Source organism: Leptodactylus fuscus, chromosome 1 (assembly GCF_031893055.1).
Source record: "Leptodactylus fuscus isolate aLepFus1 chromosome 1, aLepFus1.hap2, whole genome shotgun sequence".
Lineage (NCBI taxonomy): Eukaryota > Metazoa > Chordata > Amphibia > Anura > Leptodactylidae > Leptodactylus > Leptodactylus fuscus.
Window position 1 is genome coordinate 256,806,654 of NC_134265.1, and position 25,581 is coordinate 256,832,234.

The 25,581-nt window shown below is 41.3% G+C and overlaps 2 protein-coding genes across 2 annotated transcripts in view; one reads left to right on the forward strand and one right to left on the reverse strand.

The window, feature by feature from the left end:
• Window positions 1-949: 949 nt before the first annotated feature.
• INTS12 (integrator complex subunit 12) lies at window positions 950-9,304 on the reverse strand. The gene is made up of 7 exons (XM_075286228.1): window positions 9,174-9,304; window positions 5,977-6,142; window positions 5,128-5,271; window positions 4,775-4,962; window positions 4,442-4,601; window positions 3,253-3,408; window positions 950-2,129 (listed from the first exon to the last, which is right to left on the reverse strand). Exons 2-7 carry the CDS (start codon window positions 6,130-6,132, stop codon window positions 1,545-1,547), a joined length of 1,389 nt encoding a protein of 462 aa, XP_075142329.1. The 5' UTR covers window positions 6,133-6,142; window positions 9,174-9,304; the 3' UTR covers window positions 950-1,544.
• Window positions 9,305-9,377: 73 nt separating this feature from the next.
• Window positions 9,378-25,581, forward strand: part of GSTCD (glutathione S-transferase C-terminal domain containing) — an 86,050-nt gene continuing 69,846 nt past the window's right edge. The window contains exon 1 of the mRNA XM_075286217.1: window positions 9,378-9,487. The gene's annotated coding sequence lies outside the window, so the exon portion shown is untranslated. The remainder of the gene's footprint in view (window positions 9,488-25,581) is intronic.

Below are 25,581 nucleotides of genomic sequence, written 5' to 3' on the forward strand. Positions count from 1 at the left end.
GAGAAAATGTAATTTTTTTTAAGTCTAAAAAAACAAAGTAAGGCTGAGGCCCGACGTTGTGGAAACACAGCTTTTATTTGTTGCAGATTTTGCTGTGTTTTGAGTCAAAGCCTGGAGTGGATTGAGCAGAAGGTACAAGTATAAGAACTTCCTATAGGTTCCAAATTCCTTTTGCAACGTGAGATCCCGGCCTTAAGGATATTTTTACTAATAATAAATTGTTATGGTTTTGATGCAAGGGCTCACAAAAGTAACAAAATAAGCTAGCGGTAGAGACAGCTACTTGTAATTATAACAGTACTGCAAGCCAAGACAGACCCCCAGACGTCTTCACTAGTGACAGCCGCAAACCCAGTTGGACTTTGCTGAATCTGAAAGTCTGTATTGTCACTAACAGAAATACGTACAAACAGTCAAAACAAAACCCAATATTGACTTACAGAACATACGAGGCGAACAGTTGTACACAGGCACGTGTCAAAATCATGAGAGGATGCCAGAGGCAAAATCAGAAGAGATATCCAGAAGCAGGTCAAGGATCAAACCCGAACAGGCAAGTCAAAGGCAGAATCAGCACGCAAAGAGTATTCAAAATGCACACCAATATTCAGAATGATGGAAAACAATTAGTTAGCGAGTCACAAGGGAGGGGGCTTATAAATACCTCCTGAGCTGCTAATTGGCCAAGCCAGGAAAATTTTGAATTACAGAAGCTTCCCAGGTTGACACGGCAGCCTTAAAAAGTGTAGCGGCTGAACTGATACTTCTGACAGGACTTGTGCAGTGTTTGTCCACAGAACACAATGGATGGAATTCACACAATTGGTGACTATACCCAACATCACTGATAATATCTCCATTATCTTATTATTATAAAGTACATTACAGCAAATAAAACCAAAGATCATTTATTTCCATGAATGTAATATTACTATTTTCAAGTTGAGCAGGTAAATTACAATGGCATTACATTGTACATTACATTAAAGAAGCACTAAACCTAGAAATGGACACTGAAGGAAACAAAAAATGGAGCAGAGTCCACTGTTGGTAAGTCTGCAGGAATTTCTGTATGATCCTGACACAAGCAGTTTTCAAAAAAATTCTGCAGAGAACACAGGGGTTAATCGCTTGCTGATCTGTTCCATCGTTGTCTGGAGGCCAGCTACAGAGGGTGGGAGCACAGAAAAGGGGACAACACATAACACTCCTCAGGAAGACAGGTCAGAAGGGGGGGGGGGGTGTCTTCTGCTACAACCAGATGTCTTACAATCGGACACAGGACAGTGCAAAGGAGATGGGGCATGGCTGAAGCTCCTGGACACAGAGAAGGATAATGATGTATTTCTGAGCTTCGATTGTAATATGAGTGAAAATAGAACCAAGGGAGAAAGCAGATGAAGGGGGGGAGAGCTGGGATATATTTTAATTTCATTAGTTTGTTTTACATTTTCTGTGTTTATTACTATTTTATACTAGTACAGTAACAACTCATATCACCAGTATCAATACACTTGTTAATTTTAGCTTTATGTCCCAAAGGATCATTTCTTCAGTTTTTTCTGAGCAGCTTTCTTTTTTACCATCTGGAGTCTTTTCATGGCATTTAACTGAGATTCTTGAGACGTGGGACCCTTGGCACCGGACTGCTGTGAGCTGGGATCTACAGGAGCTTTACTACTGGAGTTTCCACTGCTTCCTGCTGAGCTTCCTCCTCCATTACCGCTGCTCTGACTGCTGATACTACTCCCAGAAGAACTTACACTTGGACTTGGAAGGCCTGTTTTGCTGACATTCTCATTGCTCATGGTACGGCTGAGGCCTGTCTTTCCCAATATCAGAGGTGGCAAAGGTTTTAAAGGAACAGAACTTGTGCTGCTGTTCCCAGATCCTGGTTTGGATGCAGAACCTGTTTTTATGGGTGCCAAACTACTTGAACCCAAAGGCTTTTGACTTGCAGACAAAGTGGGAGGCTTGCCACCACTAGCCTGTGTTGTGTTACCTAGTTTGGAGGATGCAATAGGTGCAGCAGCAGTTTTTGCTCCAAATGCTGCCCACCCTGTAAGGCCGCTTGCAGCTGAGGATGATGTTCCAGAATTGGAGGAGTTTCCAGAGGCTGCAGCTGATACCTTTAACGTGAATAAGAAATGAAATAGTCAGATTCCAATAATAAAGCTGACTTGAAATGTACAGAAATAACATACATAACGAATTTATTTATCAATGGTCACAGAAGATAAAATCTAACAAACGTGAAAAATATTTTACATGCAATGTTAAATGGCAATGCAGATAGTTCCTGTATTTAAGTATACAACTGCATGTACACATATCTAAATCTGCTCATATCCTCTTAGCAGTGAACATATGTGCCCAACCATGATTTAGATAAGACAGCACTCGGGGTGACGCAGAAGGATATTGACAAGGAAAATAAAAAATGGTTTACACTGCACACATCATCTACCTCTCTCCATTGTTACCTTGTCTAAACATAACACTGCCTGCCAGATGGCACACGGATCCTTTCACAACGTGGCTTTAGAATGGGAATATTAATAAGTGAAAAAAAGACGTAGTTTGTGCACTGACCACACCTTAAGCTGCATCATGGAAACATATACAATGCATAAGATGGTGATCCGCATTAATCTTCAGTTCTAGTATTAGAAATACTGTGACACAAAAATACTTATGATCTCACGGAGTTGTAGCTTTATTAAGTAGATGATTATTGTGATGATGTTAGAAAATTAGAAAGGAGAAAATACCAAAGTAAAATGAAACCATTTCAAAGTGCACCTTCTATTAACAAGTGATCTAAATCACATCCATGATTATAATCTATGGCTATAAGAGTAATCATTAATCAGTTGTCTAATGTACACTTTGTGGAGCTGGTCTGATCAAATGTATTAATGCAATGGTCAACTGCAGCAGTCTGAAAGCCAGCGAAGGAAGCTTTATAGTGGATACACCAGTGTAACACATTGACTTAGGTTGGATTTGCTTTACAATGAAAGTACTATCATGTAATAGAAGAAAGGGCTTTTCCCATTTGTATACCTAATATGCCATCACTTTCTAAACCGTAGGCGGTAGGGTATGAGGGTTTTGACTGTCAAGACCCCAACTGATCCTGAGAATAAATGGCAATAAGTAGCAATGTTGTAGAGAGCTGCAGCTCTGTGACCCCTTCAATTCTAAGCAAGCAGAGCACAGTGAAGTATGACAGGTAAAGTATAGTAATACCTTAACTTCTGTTCTTTTGAAAGCTAAGAATGTGTTTGCAGAATCTGGTTTGGGCTTCGTTTCAGGTTTTGTGATGGATGGGTCCTTTACAACCATGATAGTAGAAGATGCAGCTGAGGGGGTAGGCTTCTGTGAGGGCTTCTGATTTTTCTGTGCCTACAAGAACAGATGAATAATTAATCATATAAATTAGCAGTATTGAAGAACAACAAAGACAGTGTCACAAATACATTCATGAAGTGCTTCTTAGTAAGAAGAATTGAAATACAAGGTTAAGCCATAGTGGCCCAAGTGATCAGATGAAGATAAATGGACTAAAAGATGGAGTACCAGTGATAAGGTCAGTTGCGTTTATGACTAATTGACCAATAATCCTGGGTAACTGTCGTCGTCCTAATTAACTAGGCTGAGTGCCAGGTGGTAAAGAAGTCACACCACTCTATATGTTGGTATTAGTTCTTTTCTCAGCTAAGCAATGTGTACTGACACACTTTTATTAAAAAAACGTGGGTTTAAATAGTAGCAGAGAAAGGAAGTGATACAACAACAACATAAGCTTTCATATTCTTTCCTTATTGGAATGGTACATCTCAATCATACAGAAAAAGGTTATGCAGTGCCATATATAGCGAGCTACTCCCGGTCCTATGTGGTAACCTTGGGGAGCGGTTTTTTTTTTCTTGCACCTATATACAGGCGCCATCTTAACATATAACATTATACCAATTTCAAGTATAAGCAACTATATCTAGCATTCAGCATTTAAGGATAACAATGTGTTTCATACATTACATGATTATAAACTTCACACCAGGAATCAGGTTGGGCTGGGTGCCAAGCAACTATGAGAGGCCAAAGCCTCACCTGAAAAGCACCTGTGCAGGTAAGGAGTCAAATTCTTGTTGTTATCAACTGACCAGCACAGCCCCCTATGCAGTCTCCTGATTCTAAGCCAGGGGCTGGAAGATGTGACTTTTTAAAATACTGCAATAAGATTTTCAGTTTTATATGGTATCTCCTGAATTTGTGATTCACTGAATATTTTGCGACTCCTGACCTAGTTCGTGGTCAAAAGTGGATTATATGTGCTGTGATGTCTCAGCAAATTGCAACCGGATTGTTCACACAACATGAACCCACTGCGTAGCACAGCAATGTGATGTCAGATTACTAGATTTAAGGATCTTACCATTCTCTTCATCTGCCTAGTACAGCGTGCACAGTACCAGACAAGACGGGGATCATTCACATCCTTATCGGTCACTTGAGGTTTGTGACAATCTTGATGGTAGAGATTATGGCACTCCTGGCATTCTACCAGCTGATTACCAGAGAAAACTGTCATCTGTCTGGAATTATTGCAGAAAATATGATGTCAAATAGCGTTCAAAGACATTACTGTTTCATGAATATCTGATAGCTTGTAATTTAACCAGTAAAACATAAGCCCATGAGTTTTAAGAGGCATAAAAATGATTTCTTTGGCAAAACAGTGTAGCAAACAATGATTTCAGTCACTCACCGACAGACTACGCAAGCAAGCCCCATCTCCATGGCAAAGTCATCAGCACTAGTTTCATCAAAGCTGGAGAGATCCGGCATAGGTATGTCCTTACTGTTCGGCACAGTGATTGGTGAGGAACGCGCCTCTGGTTTCTCCAAACGAGGTTTCTTAGGCAACTCAACAATATCACTAATATCTGCCTTCATCTATCAAGAGAGATCAAAGTGGCTATTAAGACCAAAATCATAATATACGATTCAACTAGGCTATAATCTCACTATATATAACAATGTATTATTACAACAGATATTCTACAGAACCAAATAAGAGATTGCGGAATTGAGTTTAGATTGCTAAACCCTAGACCTTACCTTATCTGATGACCTCTTCTCTGCCTCTTTCTTCACCTTCTCTGTTGGCAGTGGTTTGCTCAGGATGCTGCCTGCAGGAGAACTATTGCTAGGCTTAACATCTGACTTAGCTTTTGGCAGTGTCACTTTCGACTGCTCGATGTCCTTGATCATAAGAGATAACTGTTAACCTTTTTATATTTGACGTGTATTATGGTAATAACATTTTCAAGATTGGACATATTTTCAGCAGGTCTAGGCAACAATGTTGATAGTAATGACATGATTTAAAGCTTGGTCCACACAACCCACTTGGTGAGAGGTATAAAAAAAAAAAAAAAAAAAAATATTATTATGCAAACGCACTGCAGCACCAGCCCATGCTGAATATTCCCTAAATAGTAGACTGAGGAGTGTCCACTCTTCCAATGAACAAATGTGTCCCCTTCCACTTCCCCAGTTCTCACAGCTAGTCTACAATCATGTCAGGTTCTACCCACTTTTATCGTCTGTTCACAGCAGCCCTTCACCTTACTTACCTAGTAGGCACAGAAGCAACCCCCCCACCACTTCCCGAGCAGCAGAGGACTCACTCATGGCTCCCCATAGTATGTTTAATTTCTCACCTCCTGACATATGCCCTCTGCAGGTAGGAGGCTATATACAAACAGTTGCAATTTGCACTACTGTTTACTGTAGCAACCTCTGCTGACATTATATGACAGATACTTTGTACTTTTTCTGCCTAGCAGGAGCTGTCTGTAACAGCTACTGTAGGGAATATTAAGAATATATACATTACATACAATCATGAATGTTCAACAGAGATATACCCTTCAATAAAATGTTATTCCTAAATATAAGTCCAACCTTTTGTGGAGGCCGATAGCCTGAGTCAATGCCCTTGCACAGAGATTCATCCAGTAAAGCCTTCAATCTCTCAGCAGAATCCTTGCTCTTAGAGTGGAGGTAACCAAGTGCCTTTAAAAACACAGGATCCAATTCTGTGTTTATAATTGCCGCCATGTTTAGAGCCCTAAGGGACAAAAATAAATTACATCTGCATGCTGAAATACTATACACTATTGTTAAAATGCAACTGACAACAAGAACAATACTGGCAGGTCCTTAGTAGACAAAATGTTCAACTATGGAGATACTTCAATCCACAGCCCAGATGTCTAAGGTCATTATTATATAATGGAGAAACCATCTGTACAAAAAGCTCTGTTCACACCTACGTTACAGGCCCCATAGCATATTCTGTCAAACAGCACAGCAGGTTGAGCTGATCTGTCCTGAACATGAAGAAAACCCAATTGCCAAATAGGTCTGTGCTGTTGGTATCTGTCAGTTCAGTGATCATGCATTGCTATTAATTTCATTATTCTGAACCAATGAAAGGAGGTATATAACAGAAATAACCAATGTATATGAAAAGGGGCTTACCATGTTTATGTAGAATGTGTGTATGTGTTAGGCAGGGTTCACACTACCACTGAATTCAGTTATGAAGGTGTCCATTAAAAAAAAAGAAAAAAAAAAAACACATACTGTCATAACAGACATTAAGGGGGCGTTCACACTACCGTCCGTGTCCGACAGGTAGTGTCCGCTCCTAGTGTCCATTCAAAATCTCGCACGGACATTAGGAGCGGACGCTAGCTGTGTCCGTGACACTTGTCATTCATTTAAATGGTGATCGGGTGTGTTCTTTTGCACTCCGTGCCCGTCCTTAGCTGTCCGTTTGTAAAGATGTCCAACTTTTCAAGTGGACAGAAAAACCCGACATGTAGGTTTTTTCTGTCCGCTTGAAAAGTCGGACATCTTTACAAGCAGACAGTGAAGGACAGGCACGGAGTGCAAAAGAACGCACCCGATCACCATTTAAATGAATGACAAGTGTCACGGACACAGCTAGCGTCCGCTCCTAATGTCCGTGCCAGATTTTGAACGGACACTAGGAGCGGACACTACCTGTCGGACACTGACGGTAGTGTGAACGCCCCCTTACTGACACTAACTGATGTTAATGTGTCTGTTTTTTTTAAAGAGGACCTTTCACCATTTTGCCCACAGGCAGTTCTATATACTGCCGGAAAGCTGACAGTGCGCTGAGTTCAGCGCACTGTCGGCTTTCCCGATCTGTGCCCGGTGTGAAGAGCTTACGGTCCGGTACCGTAGCTCTTCTATGGTCAGAAGGGCGTTTCTGACAGTTAGCCAGAGACGTCCTTCTTCACAGCACAGCCAATTGCGCTGTGCTGTGAGAGCCGGGAGGAACGCCTCCTCCCTCCCTAATAATGCTCGTCTATGGACGAGTACTGCGAGCAGATGGAGGGGGGAGTTCCTAACTGTCAGAAACGCCCTTCTGACCATAGAAGAGCTACGGTACCGGACTGTAAGCTCTTCACACTGGGCCCAGATCGGGAAAGCCGATAGTGTGCTGAACTCAGCGCACTGTCAGCTTTCCGGCAGTATATAGAACTGCCTGTGGGCAAAATGGTGAAAGGTCCTCTTTAACTGATCGATTTAATGGATCAATTAAAAAAAAACGGACACACTAGCATCAGTTAGTGTAAGTTACTGTCCGTTTTTTGTTTTGTTTCTGCTTTCTGAGCATGCACAGTAAAAAACAGACACAAAAAAACGGACAGTAATTGATGGCTATCAGTTACTGTCCATTATATGTCCGTTGCCCATAGGTTTCAATCCTGAAGAAATAACGAACACTCATCACCCGTTTTTTTCTAACAGACAGAAAAGTGCTGCATGTAGGATTTTTTGTCCCCTGGAAAAAAACAGACTTCTGAGGGATTGTGTGTAAATGTACACAATATAAAATCCTATTGAATGAAAAATGTAAAGGATTTCTGACAGATAAGCTAGTGTCCGTTGCCTAAATCTTGTAACGGACAATAGCAACGGTCACAAACGGTAGTGTGAATGCCCCCTTAAAGAGAAAAAACTAAAGCTTATGTAAAAAAATAATTCTTTGGAAACTTTTGACTTATTATGATACTTTTTCTGTCTTCACTGGGTAAATAAAGTCTTTTGTGATATGTGTATATCTATCTATCTTAGGGTCACCATAATGATAATGACTAGAATATAATCACATGTGCAGGAGGTTTTGTCCCTGTACTCGGTGCTTTAGACTTCCTTGTAATTCTAGTTTCCATGACAGACTTATTATAGTCAATGGGGGTCAGTCAGGTGCCATTCATATCCGTCAACTGACAGATCAGGTGTTTTTGTAATTTGCCTTGCAGCACTGGGGTCCTGGGTTCAAGTCTGACCAAAGTCAGGGGAGTCTGCTTGGGGGCCCCCTGAACAGAATACTGAATGCATTAAAAACCGGTGAGCAGCGAAAGCTCAAGGACCCCTCTGACATCATGCACCCAGGGTCACTGCTGAGGCCTGAAATTGGGCCACAGTGGTCACAAGGGTACACCAAGCATCAGGATGTTGAGAGGAGGCGAGTATATATTTTAAATTCTTTTACAGCTTCCCTGGGCCTCCATTTATTATATTTTGGAATTTGAGGAGAGTATAATAATTTCCTGTATAAACACTTCATGGAAGCCATTTTAGATCACCTGAGACAAATCCCCAGATGTTCCGTTTAGTTAAAAACTGAACAATTCTCAGGTCGAACCTGGCTCAATGTGAATCAGTTCACCCATCTGTAACGACAACCCATTTGGCCATATTATAATCCGTCATTGGGGGGCATAACTCTTTAAAAGGGGCGTAGTTTAAAATAATCAACATTAATTGTAATTGAGGTAAAATGGCCAATTAATCGCAAATCTGATGTAGATAATCGAATACACTACACGCTCCATCTATATTAATCTTGGTGTTCCTTCGGCTGTCCAGATCACATGATGCTGAGGGTATGTGGTGTGTTACATGATGAGACAGAAGTGTATACCAGCCAGCAGTAACTCTCCCCGCCAGGAAGCCATACAAAGTAACTGAACACTTCCCAATAGTGTACCCGCAGACATGGCTGCTCCCCGCCCTCAGTAACACATCCCCATACTCTACACACAATTAACCTGTACCTGACTGCCCGGTACACAAGAGATCCCGCTCACTTCCGGGTGTATGAAGCCACGGTCCGCTGTCCCCCGAGCCCGTAAACCTAAGCTGAACGTTCCGTTTGTACGGAGTCGGCAGAACAGTTCCGCCTAGTGATTTGCTGCCTTATGCGGCAGCAGTAGCTTTTACGCTGTCCCTTCCAGCGGTTCATGTGGTAACAAGTAACAAGGCGCTACAGAGGGGGACTAGTTTTGAGGTTGCACAGCTGGGCCGGAAGTGTCTCTGCACATGGATATGTGTACAGAAGCTTGCTCTGCATAGACTGCTCCCAGCACAGGTAGATGACAGCGCTGTGTATCTTGTATCGTCACGTGTGTTACTAGGGGCAGACACTGACATCTTTTTCTCCAGGCTCTTAGCCAGTTATATAGGGAATGGCTGCAGTGTGCCTTTATGTGATGAGGATTGTAAGAAGGGGATGCCCAGCTGCTAATGCCAGGCTATGTCCACTGACACATCTATACAGAGTGTATACTGCTACACTAGGAGATCATTGCACACAGCTGCAGACTACTGGCCACTGTAACTGGGAAACCAATAACATGTACCAATATAATTGTAAGAAGGGGGTGTCCAGCTGCTAATGCCAGGCTATGTCCACTGACACATCTATACACTATATACTGCTGCACTAGGAGATCAGTGCACACAGCTGCAGACTACTGGCCACTGTAACTGGGAAACCAATAACATGTACCAATATAATTGTAAGAAGGGGGTGTCCAGCTGCTAATGCCAGGCTATGACCACTGACACATCTATACAGAGTGTATACTGCTACACTAGGAGATCAGTGCACACAGCTGCAGACTACTGGCCACTGTAACTGGGAAACCAATAACATGTACCAATATAATTGTAAGAAGGGGGTGTCCAGCTGCTAATGCCAGGCTATGTCCACTGACACATCTATACACTATATACTGCTGCACTAGGAGATCAGTGCACACAGCTGCAGACTACTGGCCACTGTAACTGGGAAACCAATAACATGTACCAATATAATTGTAAGAAGGGGGTGTCCAGCTGCTAATGCCAGGCTATGTCCACTGACTCCTCTATACACTATATACTGCTACACTAGGAGATCAGTGCACACAGCTGCAGACTACTGGCCACTGTAAATGGGAAACCAATAACATGTACCAATATAATTGTAAGAAGGGGATGTCCAGCTGCTAATGCCAGGCTATGTCCACTGACACATCTATACACTATATACTGCTGCACTAGGAGATCAGTGCACACAGCTGCAGACTACTGGCCACTGTAAATGGGAAAAGAATAACATGTACCAATATAATTGTAAGAAGGGGATGTCCAGCTGCTAATGCCAGGCTATGTCCACTGACTCCTCTATACACTATATACTGCTGCACTAGGAGATCAGTGCACACAGCTGCAGACTACTGGCCACTGTAAATGGGAAAAGAATAACATGTACCAATATAATTGTAAGAAGGGGATGTCCAGCTGCTAATGCCAGGCTATGTCCACCGACACATCTATACAGAGTGTATACTGCTGCACTAGGAGATCAGTGCACACAGCTGCAGACTACTGGCCACTGTGAAAAGGAAAACAACATGTATCAATTATGTAGGCACTACCTGCTCTACACAGATATTCCATACTTTTTACTTTTTTTTTTTTGTTGAATATATTTCCTTGTGATTGGGGTTTTGTTCATGTACTCGATGCTTTAGGTGTTCTTGTTATTCCATCTGGGGCTAACTGCTTGGAGCTGAATTTTGTCCGATCCCATCTGCTCCAATAGAATAGTTTATGCCCAAAGTGGCTGTTGTATTAGACCAGCTATCAGAGACTATGGCTGGGTTCACACTGTGCAGTTATGTTGCATTTTGAAATTCCGGATAAAACGCTTGTAGAAACACATGTGTATGTTCAAAATACATTTTTTTTTTTTTGCTAGTCTATTTTTAGATGTGTTTCTGGATTGTAATCTTGGCCCAATCCAGTGCTACATACATGTAGAGGATGACGCCTCCTAGACCAGGCTATATACAGTATTGAAAATCTGGTCCCTAGATAGGACACTTTTCCTGGCCAGAACACTTTCCGGATAATCAATCTCCAAGCATCACAGATTTATATGATGTTGGGTGTTCATGTCTCCTCGTGGGATAACTACCCTGTACTGTGTTCATGAATACAATTCATGACATTTATCCTATGTTCACTAGACAAGTGAGGAGGAACATGCTGAAAAAATAGTGACTAAGCACTAGAGGGGTAGAGATACTGCTGTAACTATATGGGAGTAGGATTCTGTCTGCTGAGTTATAATGTGCACTGTATGTTGGAAAGTATGTGGACACCTGACCATTGGCATTATTGTGTTATTGCGGGATTGGCATTTTATCCTAAAGATTTTGGATGGAGTTGAGGTCTGGGCTCTCTGCAGCTACTTGAAATCCACCACAATGAACTCATGAAACCTTGTCTGTATGGACCTTACTTTGTACATAGGAGCACAGTCAGACTGGAGCAGGTAATTGCTCTTCCCAAGCTGTTTCCACAACTTTGCAAGCATAAAATTAGCTGAAATATCATCTGTATGCTTTAATATTACCCTGTACGCACATGGCAGAAAATGAAGTGGAATTTGCGGTGGACATTTGCCTTGGATTCCTCTTCATTTTCCAGCTCCTTGTGGCAGAATGCCGATGAATGGCTCAATCAGTAGGGTGCCTCGAGCTGCGAACTCCACAGCAAGGTTGAGCAAGACGCAATTTTTTTGTAAACAGTGGGGGGCAGAATTTAAGGAGGAATTGGAATGAGATATCAGTCATGCCTAGTAGGTGTGATTATCAGCTACGCAGTATAACAGTTTTTATGTCTTTTTTTTCTGCTTTCAAACATTTATAGATGCACTTTGTTGTAACAGAAAGATTACAGAGGGGGGGCCACACGGTGGCAGTGGTTAGCACTGCAGCCTTGCAGCGCTGGAGTCCTGGTGTTCAAATCCCGCCAAGGACAAAAAAAAAAAACATCTGCAAGGAGTTTGTATGTTCTCCCCTTGTTTGCATGGATTTCCATTCCATATTCCAAAAAAAGACATACTGATAGGGAAAAATGTACATTGTGAGCTCTATGTGGGGCTCACAATCTACATTTAAAAAAAAAAAAAAAGAAAGAAAGATTACAGAGGGGCAGCAGTGGAAACGGAATTACTTGATCCATCGTGGGGTCAGATTATGATGGAAAAAAACGCTTGATAGGTTCCATTTAAAATTTCCATTGAAAGCATGAGGGTCCATTCACACGGAGTAAACGCGCGCTCAATTTGTCATGTGTAAAGAATACACGTGTAAAAATAAGGCTCCCATTGACTTCAATGACATTTTTTTTTAAAATGTAAAAAATGTCATTGAAATCAATAGGAGTCTTATTTTTACACGTGTATTCTTTACATATGTATTTTGCCAAAATAAGCGTGCGTTTACTCCGTGTGAATGGACCCTCACTGTTAAATATAATCGTTGTATACAAATATGGATGTCATAAACAGTAAATCAGTCACCATAATTTTTCACTAGTTCTACACCTTGCTGAATAGCTATGTGCCACAACCCCTTGACTATTCACATCGCTCGCCATTTGTTTCATAGCGGCCACACAATGTAATTACAGCTTCTTCCCATTCAAGTCTATGGGACAAGGCTAGAATTACATTACATTGCTTGGCTGCTGTGAAATAAATGGCTTGGAACGTAAGTCATTAATTAAAAGAAAAAAAAAAGGGAACTGGGCAACCCTTTTAAGGCTAAGACCACACAGTAAAAAAATTTGCAGTGATTTCCTCTGTAAAATTCCCTCTCCACCATGACTTTCAGCCATTGCATTGCAATAATCCAGTGTTTCCCAATCTATTCAGACTTGAGGCACACCTGTAAAATAAAAAATTTCCTTGAGGCACCCTACCAAATAATTTTTATTTTTGATAGCAGTTAGGAAGTAATAGCAATAGGGAGGCAATGGCTCAAAGATAGAGAAATATATATATTTATTTAATTAATACAGAAACTAGCTGAAAATTGCTTTTGAAGCGTTGATCGTACTTGCTGAGCTTTGCGCTCTGCATTACAAGATGCTCCCTGGCGGTTGCTCCACTCCATTCCCCATGGGATAATTGACCTCTCCCCCCATCCTCCTCATCGGTTCGGGCAGGCGCATTCTTCATGACATCACTCTACACCCAGAAGTGAAGGGAAGACAGATTCATGTAATGGACAGGGTTTGAAACAAATATATTAGGCATGGGAGAACCACCATTTCTTATAGTGGAAATCCTGCCAGATAAATAAGAGATGTCCCCGGCTCTCAGGTTGGGGAGTGAGGTGAAGGTTTGGTGTCATAGACAAGCCATCTACAAAGTGACTGCATAGGACGGTGAAAACGTATTTCTAGGATGCTCGTTTGAAAGCCTTATCAGTGACTCCGGCAAACAACATAAGTGGGATAGATGGAGAATTAGACTAGTGAACCCGTTCAAGGACTTTCTGAACTTTGCCCAAAGTCTGACAGTTAGAAATGAAGCTTCCTTGGTCACTTTGAACCAGTGAGGTCAGGAGAGAGTAGAGTCTCCTAGCTACAATTTATGTCAGATTTTTTGGGCGTATATTAATAAGGTCAATGGGTTTATAGTTTTAGGTTGGGTGGGATTCTTATTGGGTTTGGGATTGATTTATCGCTGGTTAGCGTCAGCGAATTCTCTGCAGCTAACACACTTTGATTTCGCCCAGTGTGCCTCTAGTCTTAAAAGTTTTATTTGGGAATTTTATATTGTCATCCAATCTGATCGGTGCATGTATAACTCATGGAACAATCGCGGTTCTACTCTCCTCAGCTGCTACTGGTTGTCGAACTATACGATGGCCAGATCAGGAAACATAGTGTTTCCGTCTCTATCAACTGTAGAGTCTCAGCAGCAGTTGAGAACAACTGACTGATGAGATGCCGGACTTTGGAACCCCACTGATCAGATAGCGAGGGCCTGTTCTGAGGATTAATCATCAATATAAAATGTCCATAATACCCCTTTATTCCCTACAGGACCGGGCCAGTTTTCATTTTTTCCTCTAAGCCTTTCAAGAGCCATGACTTATTTTATTTATTTCCGTCAACATACCCATATTGAGGAATAATTTTTTTCTGTACTTGTTGACTTTTCTGGACTAAATTGTACTTCTAAATTTGTTATTCCATACAATGTATTTGGAAGCTGGGAAAAAAGTTTAAAATGGAGTGGAATGGAAATGGAGTGGAACTAGTTTGTTTCCAGTGTGGTTATGGACATGTAAAATAAATGCATTTCACCTGTAAAAGCCACCACTACTAAGCTATATACCGCATTTTTCGGACTATAAGACACACTTTTTTCCCCCCAAATTTCGGAGGAAAATGAGGGTGCGTCTTATAGTCTGAATGTGGGTGGAGGAGTGGGTTTGCAGCATGGCCGCGCTACTGCCACCGCTGGTTTTCTTCAGCGGCAGTAGCGCGGCAATCTGCAGGCCCCGGCAGCTAAGACACTCCCGGCATCTGCTGTAATAGACCGGCGGATGCCGGGCAGTGTCTTAGCTGCCGGGGCCTGCAGATTGCCGCGCTACTGCCACCGCTGGTTTTCTTCAGCGGCAGGAGTTTGACAATACTGCAGGCCCCGGCAGCTAAGATAGTCCCCGGCATCCGCCGGTCTATTACAGCAGATGCCGGGGACTGTCTTAGCTGCCGGGGCCTGCAGATTGCCACGCTACTGCCGCTGAAGAAAACCAGCGGTGGCAGTAGCGCGGCCATGCTGCAAATCCGCTCCTCCTCCACAGGTCCCGGCAGTAAATTAGCCCCGGGCCGGTCCCCACCGGCCCCATACCTTTAGTGATGCAGGCCGGCTCCTGCACGGCGAGGCCGCAGGAGCCGACCTGTTCCGATGACAGCCGGGAGCCTAATGAAGGCTCCCAGGCCTGTCATAGATATATATTACTATCGCGGCTGGTCTATGACCCTCCGCGATAGTAATGTATAGAATCTCCCATAGACGGCAATACACTTGTATTGCCGTCTATGGGACTTGCAATCAAATGATTGCAGGTTCAAGCCCCCTAGGCGGGGGAAAATAAAATAGTAAAAAAAATAAATAAAAAAAAAACACTTAAAAAAAATATAATAAAAAATAAAATAAATAAAAGTTCACCTCCTTTCCCTAGAATACATATAAAAGTATAACATTACTGTGAAACATATACATTAGGTATCCCTGTGTCTGAAAATGCCCGGTTTACTAATATTTTTATGTACAGTGAACGTCAAAATCAAAAGTGCTAAACCGCCGGGTTTTTCTCTCTGTTTTGCCTCTGAATTAAATAAAAGGTGATCTAAGCAATAAACATTTCCCAAAATGGTATATCTAAAAAGTACACCTGGCCCCACAAAAAAAACGCCCTATACATCCCCGTACAGCTGCAGGGTCACCTGTCAATGTGGCCTTGCAGCTGTTCCAAAACTACAACTCCCATATATTAAATATTTTACCATTTTTTGCCTGAAAATTTTTTTTCCCTATTTTTCTCCTCTAAAACCTGGGTGCGTCTTATAGTCCAGTGCGTCCGAAAAATACGGTATGTTGTTATCCCAAAGTGACTTTCCTTCATTTTTTACAGATCTCAACTTCTACATGTCAGGGATGGTTTTACGTTGCTGATACAGTTACCATGCATGGGATGTGGCTGAAAATGTGGCAAAATGGAGATGTGTTTTTAAAGAAATACAGTCAAAATAGCTTTCATATTTTACTTCTCAGTGTTTCACAACTCTCTCAGGAGCTACAGTGTGCGGTTATTAAACATCTGGGAGAAGAGATTGTGTTCTTCCCAGCCATTTATATGCTTTACACTGTCTACCATTAAGTATTTGGACACCTGTGGTAGAATAGAATAACAACATTTCTTCATATACAATAGTTGGTAGAACCCAGCAGATGCTTCCTTACGGATGGTATTGATCGATACAATACTCCCGGATGCCTGGTGAAACTCCTGGTGTATGTGAGCCATCGGTTGGGGGCGGTTTCTCTGGCCAGCACTCATCGGTGTCTATCTCACAGTTTCGGGGGTCTGCCAACTCGGGGCACATTCCGACAATCACCGTTCACCTTCCACTTTGTAATCACATAGGCCGCTATTGATTTTGGGTAATTCAGTTCGCTTGCTATGTCCCTTAAGGATTGACCATTTCTGTGGTACCCCATAATTACCCCTTTTTCGAAATCGGACAACTCTGCACTTCATGGCATCTTGCATGCGACTAATGCCAATGCACTAATGCCAATGCTGTTTCCTATTTAACGGCGGAAGGCGTGACGTACATCACGACCACAGATATCTTCTTTTGCATGGGTGTCCAAATACTTATTGGTAGACAGTGTATATGCTCAGATCAATGCTTATTCCAACACCATTGAAAAAAAAAAAAAAAACAGTTGCAGAATTGCGTTTTTTGGGGGGTTTTTTATCCCACCTCCCAAATAAATGGGAAGAAAGTGATCAATTACTTGTATCTACCTAAAATGGTACAAGTGAAAACTACAACTTGTCCTGCAAAAAGAAAGCTTAATTAAACGCTATCGGTGGAAAAATAATAATGTTATGGCTCTTGGAATGAGGCGACATAAAAAGAAATACATTTTTCAAAAAATGTTATTGCATAAAAGTAGTAAAACATAAAAAAAATGTGAATTTGGTATTGTCTTAATTGTAATGACCAACAGAATAAAATTATGAGTGCTATAAAAAAAAACGAAGAAATAACTGCCCTTGTAAGTACTGGATGCAACAGTGTAAAAAGTGTATATTTTATTAGGTTGGTATACATTTTTATTGTCTGGCACAGAGCACTTTCTGGTTATTTTTCCATGTAAGATTTTCTTATGGGAATGAGTGGCTATACACGTGATTTTGCATGCGGTGCATCTGTGATAATTGCTGTAAATAAGCCAAATCAATCATTTTTTGTTGACGGTAATTACTGTCATTGTACATGAAATTAAAGAAACTAGTAAGAATTAAGGAAACTAGTAAGAAAAATTAAAGTTGTACAATTCAATGACTTTTTATACATTTATGAAAATTTCTAAAGTCATGCCTTGGGGACACAGTGGCCTAGTGACACCTCTGGTTCTGGTAGAGGGAGAGGATGCTCAGTTCATGGAGGCATTGGATTGTGGATTCTGATTTAGGCTGGTTTCACACTGAGTCTCGAATGTGTGACTATGTCCGTATGTGTTCTGGATTTACCAGCCTGTACGTTATGCTGGGAGATGGACTCCTGACATTGTAATCCTCTATGATGCTAGGAGTCCTTGCTTGCACACTACATACTGTCCTTTATAGTAAACACTATGGAACATGTAGCGGAGCGGCAGGGACTCCCAGCACTATAGATAACTATACACAGTTCCTTGGCATTGTATACAGGGTTTATGTATAAGGCTGGTTTCACACCAATTACAAAACATAGAACAAATAGATGCTACATGTGGACTGTAACAACCAGCCATAACTTCCTTTGGTAATCTGCAGTCTTTGGATTGTCCTTTTTTAAAGAACAAGATGGAAATAGAGTAACTGAAATTTAAAAAAATCGAGAAAAACTAATGAGTTATTTTATACATTTAAAAAAAGAAAAATAGAACCTTGGTATAATGGGGCATATCGGTCCATTTAACACATGCAAAGGTTGTTTTCTGTGTCGGGAAATGCAGGGTGAAAACAGCCTTGCGCTTGGTTCACACCTGACCTGAAGGACAGAAACCTAACCCGCTTAAAAAGTGGTTACCAGGGAAAGATAAGATAAGATATTCCTTTAATAGTCCCACAATGGGGAAATTTCAGTGATACAGTTTCATAGATGGTACAGTATTATATAACAAGAGAGAAACACATAGAAGCTCATGGCAGATAGAGAAATCCTAGGAATCATAGCAACTAAAACGAAAGAAACACAGACACACTGCAGGATCATTTAGTTCTCTGTGTGGAGTGATGTTAATAATACAGCCGAATGTAGTTGGAGGACAAGAGGAGGACACGAGGAGGAGGGCACAGCATGTAGATATAACAGGCAGAAAAACATTTTTGCAGAGGTGGGGGACATATGCAGCTATCATGATAACATGTGGCAGTTCCTTTGGTAGGTGGTGAGATCTCTTGCTCACAGCTGATAGTTTGGTATCTTGTATCAGCACTATTGTCCATTAACCACAAAAAAAATGCCCCAAATGTCCTTCATCACAAGCCCTCCTCCTCCTCCTTCCTCCTTACCACTGTGTTCTACTTCCCCAAAGAAGTCTGAAGCCATCCAGGTATACATGGTGCTGTTCTCTTGCCAAGCTTCCATAACTCCTGGGGTAGGTGGGTGATGGTAGGTTTCCAGGCTGTAGCAGAGTCCCACGTGTCCACAGTAATAGAAAGAAATACCAGTCAGCTGTAGCATCTTCACACATCAGCAGTAGACGCCAGAAATCATCTCCTTGAACGAAGAAGTCCACACTTCCATGTAGGTTTTCCTCCATGCCGCATGGTGTCCTGGGGGGATGGTAACAGGCACATGTCCAGGTCTTCAGTCATTGTCCATGCTTTAACAATAGATACAAAAGGAACAAAAAACTCCACAGGGTCTTCCATTCGATTTATAGTTGCTAATTCATAGTGCTAGTTTCTTGGTTACAGGATTTTTGAAGATACAGAGAAAAAGAGTGAGAAAGGAAAGATAAGGTTGCTCCAAGCTTGGAGCTCTGTATCGAGGCAGCCACTAAGGGCGCCAGGAAGAGGAGGAGTGCCTTGGAAACCCACAGATCCCATAGTCTATAATTAGATCTGCCCTGTTTCCTTTGGAGGCGACTATAAGGCTGAAGGAAACCTTAATTGTTTTCCCACCATAAGTAATGCTATTATTTGTATGTGTGTGTGTCTGTGGGGGGGGGGGGGGGTGTCACTATTACTGTAATAGTGTCTCCCCACAGGTAATTGTTCCCCCCCATAAATAATGTTATTAAAGGGTTATTCCCATGAATATAACCATATCTATATTTGTAGATAATTAAAAGTTAAACATTTTTGTAAACATAAGTAGTTAAAAATTCTGCAGAGTTTTAAAGATTTTCTCTAACTGTCTCAGTGGTGACGTCTGTTATCTTGATCGGTTGTCAATGGATTAGACCAAAAATGCAGAAACTTTCTGTGGTCTAGGTCTTGTCAGGAACCCAGCTATGATTTTCTTATTGTAGCTAGGTTATCAGGCAGGGACACTACATGTATCAGAAGATATCCCGGCTACAATAAGGAAATCATGGCTGATTTTCTGACCTTAGAAAGTTCCTGCATTCATGGTCGTATCCACTGGCAACCGATCAAGACAACAGACTGTGACCACAAGATATTTAGAGAAAATCATTAAAACTCTGCAAAATGTTTAATTACTTATATTTATGTTCATGGGAATAACCCTTTAAATATGGGTGGGTACTGTTACTATAATTAGTAATTGTTTCCCCTTACACACACCCAAGATTATCTTCAGGGGGACATTATTACGGTAATAGTGCCTTAATAGTTACCTCCCTCGCTCACATACATACATAAGTAATGCTATTACCTGTGGAGGGGCACTAGTACAGTAATAATAACCTAATAATACCCCTACAGGTAATAGTTGCCCCACATAACATTCAATTCTCTGTAACACTGTTTAATTGTATTATGGTGGATGGAACCTCCCCTGGTGCACAGCCTGTGTGCATCCTCTATTTTCTTCCTGAAACAGGCAGTGTGCAAGTGCAGGTCCCACCCATTGCATCACGTTTCTGTAAGTACAGTAACTGGACAATTCACAGCAAAGGGGAGCAGCACCAGAAGGTGCCCCTAACACTATGGAGGTGCTTCTTGGGGAGATTTATAGGCTGCTCAGGGGCAAATAGAAGTTCAGCTTTGCAGTCACTGTCTGTACCTGATCCGCTCATTAGTGCTGCACGAGGACTTGCCTCATGACTGGTGTGGCTCTTCTGGCGGGCAACAAAATACAAGGCTGTGGGCTTTGTGTTTGACACCTGGGCTCTAAGCTCTAGCAGAGTGTTTTTGAAAATGTATTTTGTTTACATTTCTATTGGAGCCTTGAACCTGCACATATAGTTTTTGGCAATGCTAACCATTGTTTGTTTGTTGTTTAAAAAAAAATAGTGGTTCTTAAAGGGATTCTATCATTGAGAAAACTAATTTTTAACTAAGCATATATTTACATAGCCTTTAGAAAGGCTATTCCAGACATACCTTGAATTTGTCAATCCTCTCAGCCATTTTTTAATTAGCCCGCTTTTATTGATATGCTAATTAGCTGTCTCGGAGCACCAAAAGCTCACTGAACACTGTGTGATATGTGTACACAGGGGGAGGCTGCTGCTGATGACTCCAGTCTCCCTGCTGTCACCTCCCCCTGTGTACACATAGCACACAGTGCTCAGTGAGCTTTTGGTGCTCCGAGACGGCTAATTAGCATATCAATAAAAGCGGACTAATTCAAAAACAGCTGAGAGGATTAACAAATTCAAGGTATGTCTGGAATATCCTTTCTAAAGGCTATGCAAATGTATGCTTAGTTAAAAATGAGTTTTCCCAATGATAGAATCCCTTTAAGTAGTCTTAAAGAGAGTTTATCACTAGAAGCCAGCATATCAACCCAACCCACCAACAGGTTACAGTCATTTGAATTGAACAGTAAATTCCCCTTGTGAATCTCTGCCTTTTTTGCTGTTTTTGCCAATATTCAAATAACTTTTTTGAACCATCGGTTCACAAGGGGAATCGTCATTTTGATTTAGGTGACCCAAGGTTGAATGCTAGGTTCTGGGGACAGACTCCCTTTAAAATTGGGTAAATACAACATTAGATGAACAATACGTGACAAATTACATAGTGCTATTATTTATTAATTTAACTAATTTAAAAAAATTTGTGAAAATGAAGGAGTATGTGGAAAATGATGTACTTCCTTGCGCGTTCCATAGAAATGAATGGAGTGAGCAGCAGCTAGATGTTGCTAATCAAATGCCATTGATTCATACATCTCGACCATTTCTATAAAAGCAGAAGTTTTGTCAGTTTGCTGGTCTGGAAAATTCAGACGTGTAAACACAATGCCAAGAAAGAAAGACATTAGCCATGATCTAAGAGAAGTAACCCCATCAATCTGGGAAGGATTGTTAGGCCATTTTCAAAAATTTAAGTCCATCATTTTTAAGTCCATCAAGGATTGTTCACAAGTGGAAAACGCTTGAGACTTGAACTTCCCAGCAAATATATCCCACAGTCAGACCATGCAATATTTAGAGAAACTGCAAAATAAACAAGAGCTACATTATAAGTCCCCTTGCTCATGGAGGAGTCCAGACCAGAAAATCTGGTCCATGCATTGGCCACATTTTCCAGCTTAAACTCATTCTGGAGACGTGGGCTCCCTGCATCATAGTGATCTATGAATGTACGAGTTCCTACTTCACAATGACTCTACAAGTCCATGCAGGACAGTAGAGTTGCAGTGAATTAGAAACTCTCCAATGGCTATTTCACAGTGATCCATTTCCCAGTTAAAGCTGGGAAATCCTGATTCCTCTATGTGCATGGGGCCTTAGGCACTAAAGACCTCAGTCACCATGTTAAATGGTTAAATTCATGACAGTACATTTAGAAAATGACTCAACAAATATGGATTTTTTTTAGAAGAGTTGCCAGGAAAAAAAACCCCCTTCTTTAAAAAAAAAAGAACATGGCAACGTGACTTAAGAGATTTTCTGGTAAAATGATGTAGATCTTTAGGATGGGTCAACGATATCGACTCACGGCACCCGCACCGATGAACTGTTCGTACTAGCCACATGGCAGATGGCTCTATTCTCCATGTGGATAGGTTATCAGTGTCCATTACACTTGGGTCTTGGACAACTCCTTTTATGTCCTGTTAGGTAAACCATGGGGTGCACTTTGCATTTCTAAAACGTATATCTATTTTGTCTAATATATTCACCTATCAGCCTCTGTATCATTTATTTGCCTATATCTGTTCTGTCTGTCTATCTATCTATCTATCTATCTATCTATCTATCTATCTATCTTTATATTTATTTTATATTTTTCTAGATATAAAATCTTCCAGTGCAGATTGAGTGACAGGGCATGTAAATGTCCAGGCATCTTCTACAGCAATCCGCCTTTGCTTTGGGATGTATGCTAATTATTGTAAAATGTCATTTAACCCCATTTGTCTGTGCCCTTTTCCTGAAATTCAAGATTCCTTGACAACTGGCTGATTCCATGGATTATTACTTGGTTCTTGAAAATATTGAAGCGCCGTAGATCAATAGCCTAATTCCAAGGTGACACAGCAGCTTCCAATTAGCCACGGGGCGCAGCTAAACCCAGTGACATATTGTTTATGTTCGGAATATATTTTTGTCATGTCTTGACGGATTAAAGTCTTATTGCTAAAATGTAATTTATATTTTCCTCTTGAGGGTTTGCAGTGTTTTCCACCTTTTTTTCTGCATTGTGGGCTCTGAACAACATGCGCCGAGGTGGCTCATTAAGCAGCAGGTAAAATTAAGAATCACAGATTAGCGTGGATTTGGCTCACTGGCTGCTGAATATTCTTAATGTGCTAATAATACCCCTGCGCCTGACAGAGTCTATGTTCTGCTGCTTGGGTCCCTGATTATAATGGGATCAATGTCTGCAGGCTGAGAATGCAGAGCATATTACCAGGAAATATTCCCTGCTATTTCGTTTTTGCCCTTTTTATGTTGTACCTCACGTTACATATTATTGGCACCTTTCAAATCAAGATTGGTCGTATAAAGATGCACTAAAACATGGGTCAGTGGTTTTTGGGTTTTTTCTTATTTATTTAAAAAAATAAAAAGGAGTTTTGTGAAAAATTGCAGATGACCACAACACAACACAACAACAACAACACAACATAGCCTAGGGATATATTCACACATAGCAGATCTATTTCTTACATGTAAATAGGGTTGTTTGTACATACACATGGGATCCTGCGAGCCCAAATAGGATGAGCAACAAATCTGCTGTGGGTTCATATATCTGAAGGGCATGTCTATAAGGGACAGGGTTTAGTTAAAGGGATTCTATCATTAAAATCACATTTTTTTTCTCAATCACACGTAGGAATAGCCTTAAGAAAGGCTATTCTTCTCTTACCTTTAGATGTCTTCTCTGTGCCGCTGTTTGGTAGAAATCCCAATTTTTGTCTGTATGCAAATGAGTTCTCTCGCAGCACGGGGGGCGGGCCCCAGCGCTCAAGCAGGACTGGGGGCGTCCCCAATGCTGTGAGAGAAATCTCCAGCGCCGCCTCCATCTTCTTCAGGAGCGGCCTCTCTGCGCGTCTTTTTCCGGCACATGCCCACCTGGTGTAAGTGGCCATTTTGTTGTGGCCGCTTACACAGTAAGCTGGGGTAAGCGAGTCCCGAAGCGAATCCAGCTCCGGAAGAAGATGCGTAGAAGGGCCTGAAAAAGATGGAGGCGGCGCTGTGAGAGAACTCATTTGCATACAGATGAAAACCGGTGATTTCTCCCGAACGGCGGGGCGGAGAAGACATCTAAAGGTAGGAGAAGAATAGCCTTTCTTAAGCCTATTCCTACGTGTGATTGAGAAAAAATGTGGTTTTATCGATAGAATCCCTTTAAGGTCTGTGTTACACAACATTTATATTAATGGGGTTTTCATTCAGTGATGACTCCAGTCAGTGGCTACATCAGAACATTTAATAGTCTGCTACATCTGCAGCAATGTCGTACTGTGTGTGACCGCTGTGACCAAATACAACAGCCTCATGGGATTCAGTTGACTGGTGCAGAGCTTAGGATAGGTCATCAATTGAAGATCTAACCCCTGCAGATCAACAGTCTGAAGCAGTACTGATGCTGTCTGAGTGTCACTTCTGCTCCATAGGCCATATGACATCATATTCATAGGTCACATGGACTGATCCCAGGTCAGTCCCATTCAAGTCACAGCTGTTGTATGAATTCTCCAAAGAGCTCACTGTTGAATTCATTCAATATGTGTGTAAGTGTACAGTATATAGAGAATTGATGCAAAGGGTGGTCACTCCAAAGATTGACGTGATTTAGATCTCTTTTTTTTGTTCATTCTCTCAATTTCTTTTTTTAAGTGACCAAAAAAATCTATTAACACTTCTATTTATGAAGGAATTCTTAGTGTTAGTTCACACGTGAATTACGTGTGGCTTATTTTGACACCGGAAAAAAACGCTTCCTAATTAGGAAGCGTTTTTTGGACCTTGCACCGCTTTTTGTGGAGCGTTTTTTTTGTAAAAATTACTTCCAAAAGGTTCTAGGCGGTTTTCCCATCCTTTAAAGAGAATGGGCTGCAAAAAACACGTCGGGGTTTGTTCTTCCCATTCACTTCTATTGCTTTGCTCAGGCGGAAAACAAACGCCTGAAGAAAGGTCATGTCGCTTCTTTTTCTTTGCTAGCAGAAAAATCTGCTAGCAGAAAAAAAAGCTAGCAGTCTACATAGACTAACATTGTATGGAGGAGGATTATGACGTGGATTCCACTGTCAAAATCCTCCTTCATGTCCCCGTGTGAACTAGCCCCTACTCCACACCTGCCGAAAACCTTTGCACAGATCAGACAGCTGTGTTTTCTGTGTTGTGGCCAGACCAGGTACTGCAGACTAATCCTATTCTATACTATGCTGCAATTACTCTGTTCCACCACTACACGGGAATCGGAGCTGTCTAGTTCATGTTCAATATGCAATATATCACTTGCTGAATTCTGGTGGTAAAAAAATGGTGGTACCAGGGGTCCCCCACAGATCTCATCTTCGTAGCCCGGAAACCCTGTTACCTTACAATGTCTTGTCATGGATTTATTGGCTGTTTTTAGGAAGCTTGTGGTATTTTTGTCAAATAATATATATGTGGTGTCAGGATGTGTGTGTGTGTGTGTGTGTGTGTATGTATGATATATATATATATATATATATATATATATATATATATATATATACATATATTTATAGATAGATAAATATACGTGGATATGAAAGATGCAAATAGGGATGTTACCTTAGAATTGGATAATTTAACGTGTTTTAATGTATTTAATGTAGCTTCTATTCATATTTTCCAGGTGAATGGTCGGTGGTCTGTGTGCATAGTATAATGTTTTCACTGTATTCCATGGGTCATTGTGTTTCTACAATATGTCATATAGTGGGATCTGTAATGCTGGTACACAGTGCCACCTAGTGACTAATAGA

Bases quoted from the DNA above. Each gene is read 5' to 3' on its own strand.
- INTS12 (XM_075286228.1), bottom strand. From the start codon at position 6,132: ATGGCGGCAATTATAAACACAGAATTGGATCCTGTGTTTTTAAAGGCA. The intron at 5,272-5,976 runs GTTGGACTTATA...CTTATGATCAAG, and splicing joins GCTATCGGCCTCCACAAAAG to GACATCGAGCAGTCGAAAGT. The intron at 4,963-5,127 runs GTAAGGTCTAGG...CTCTCTTGATAG, and splicing joins AGAAGAGGTCATCAGATAAG to ATGAAGGCAGATATTAGTGA.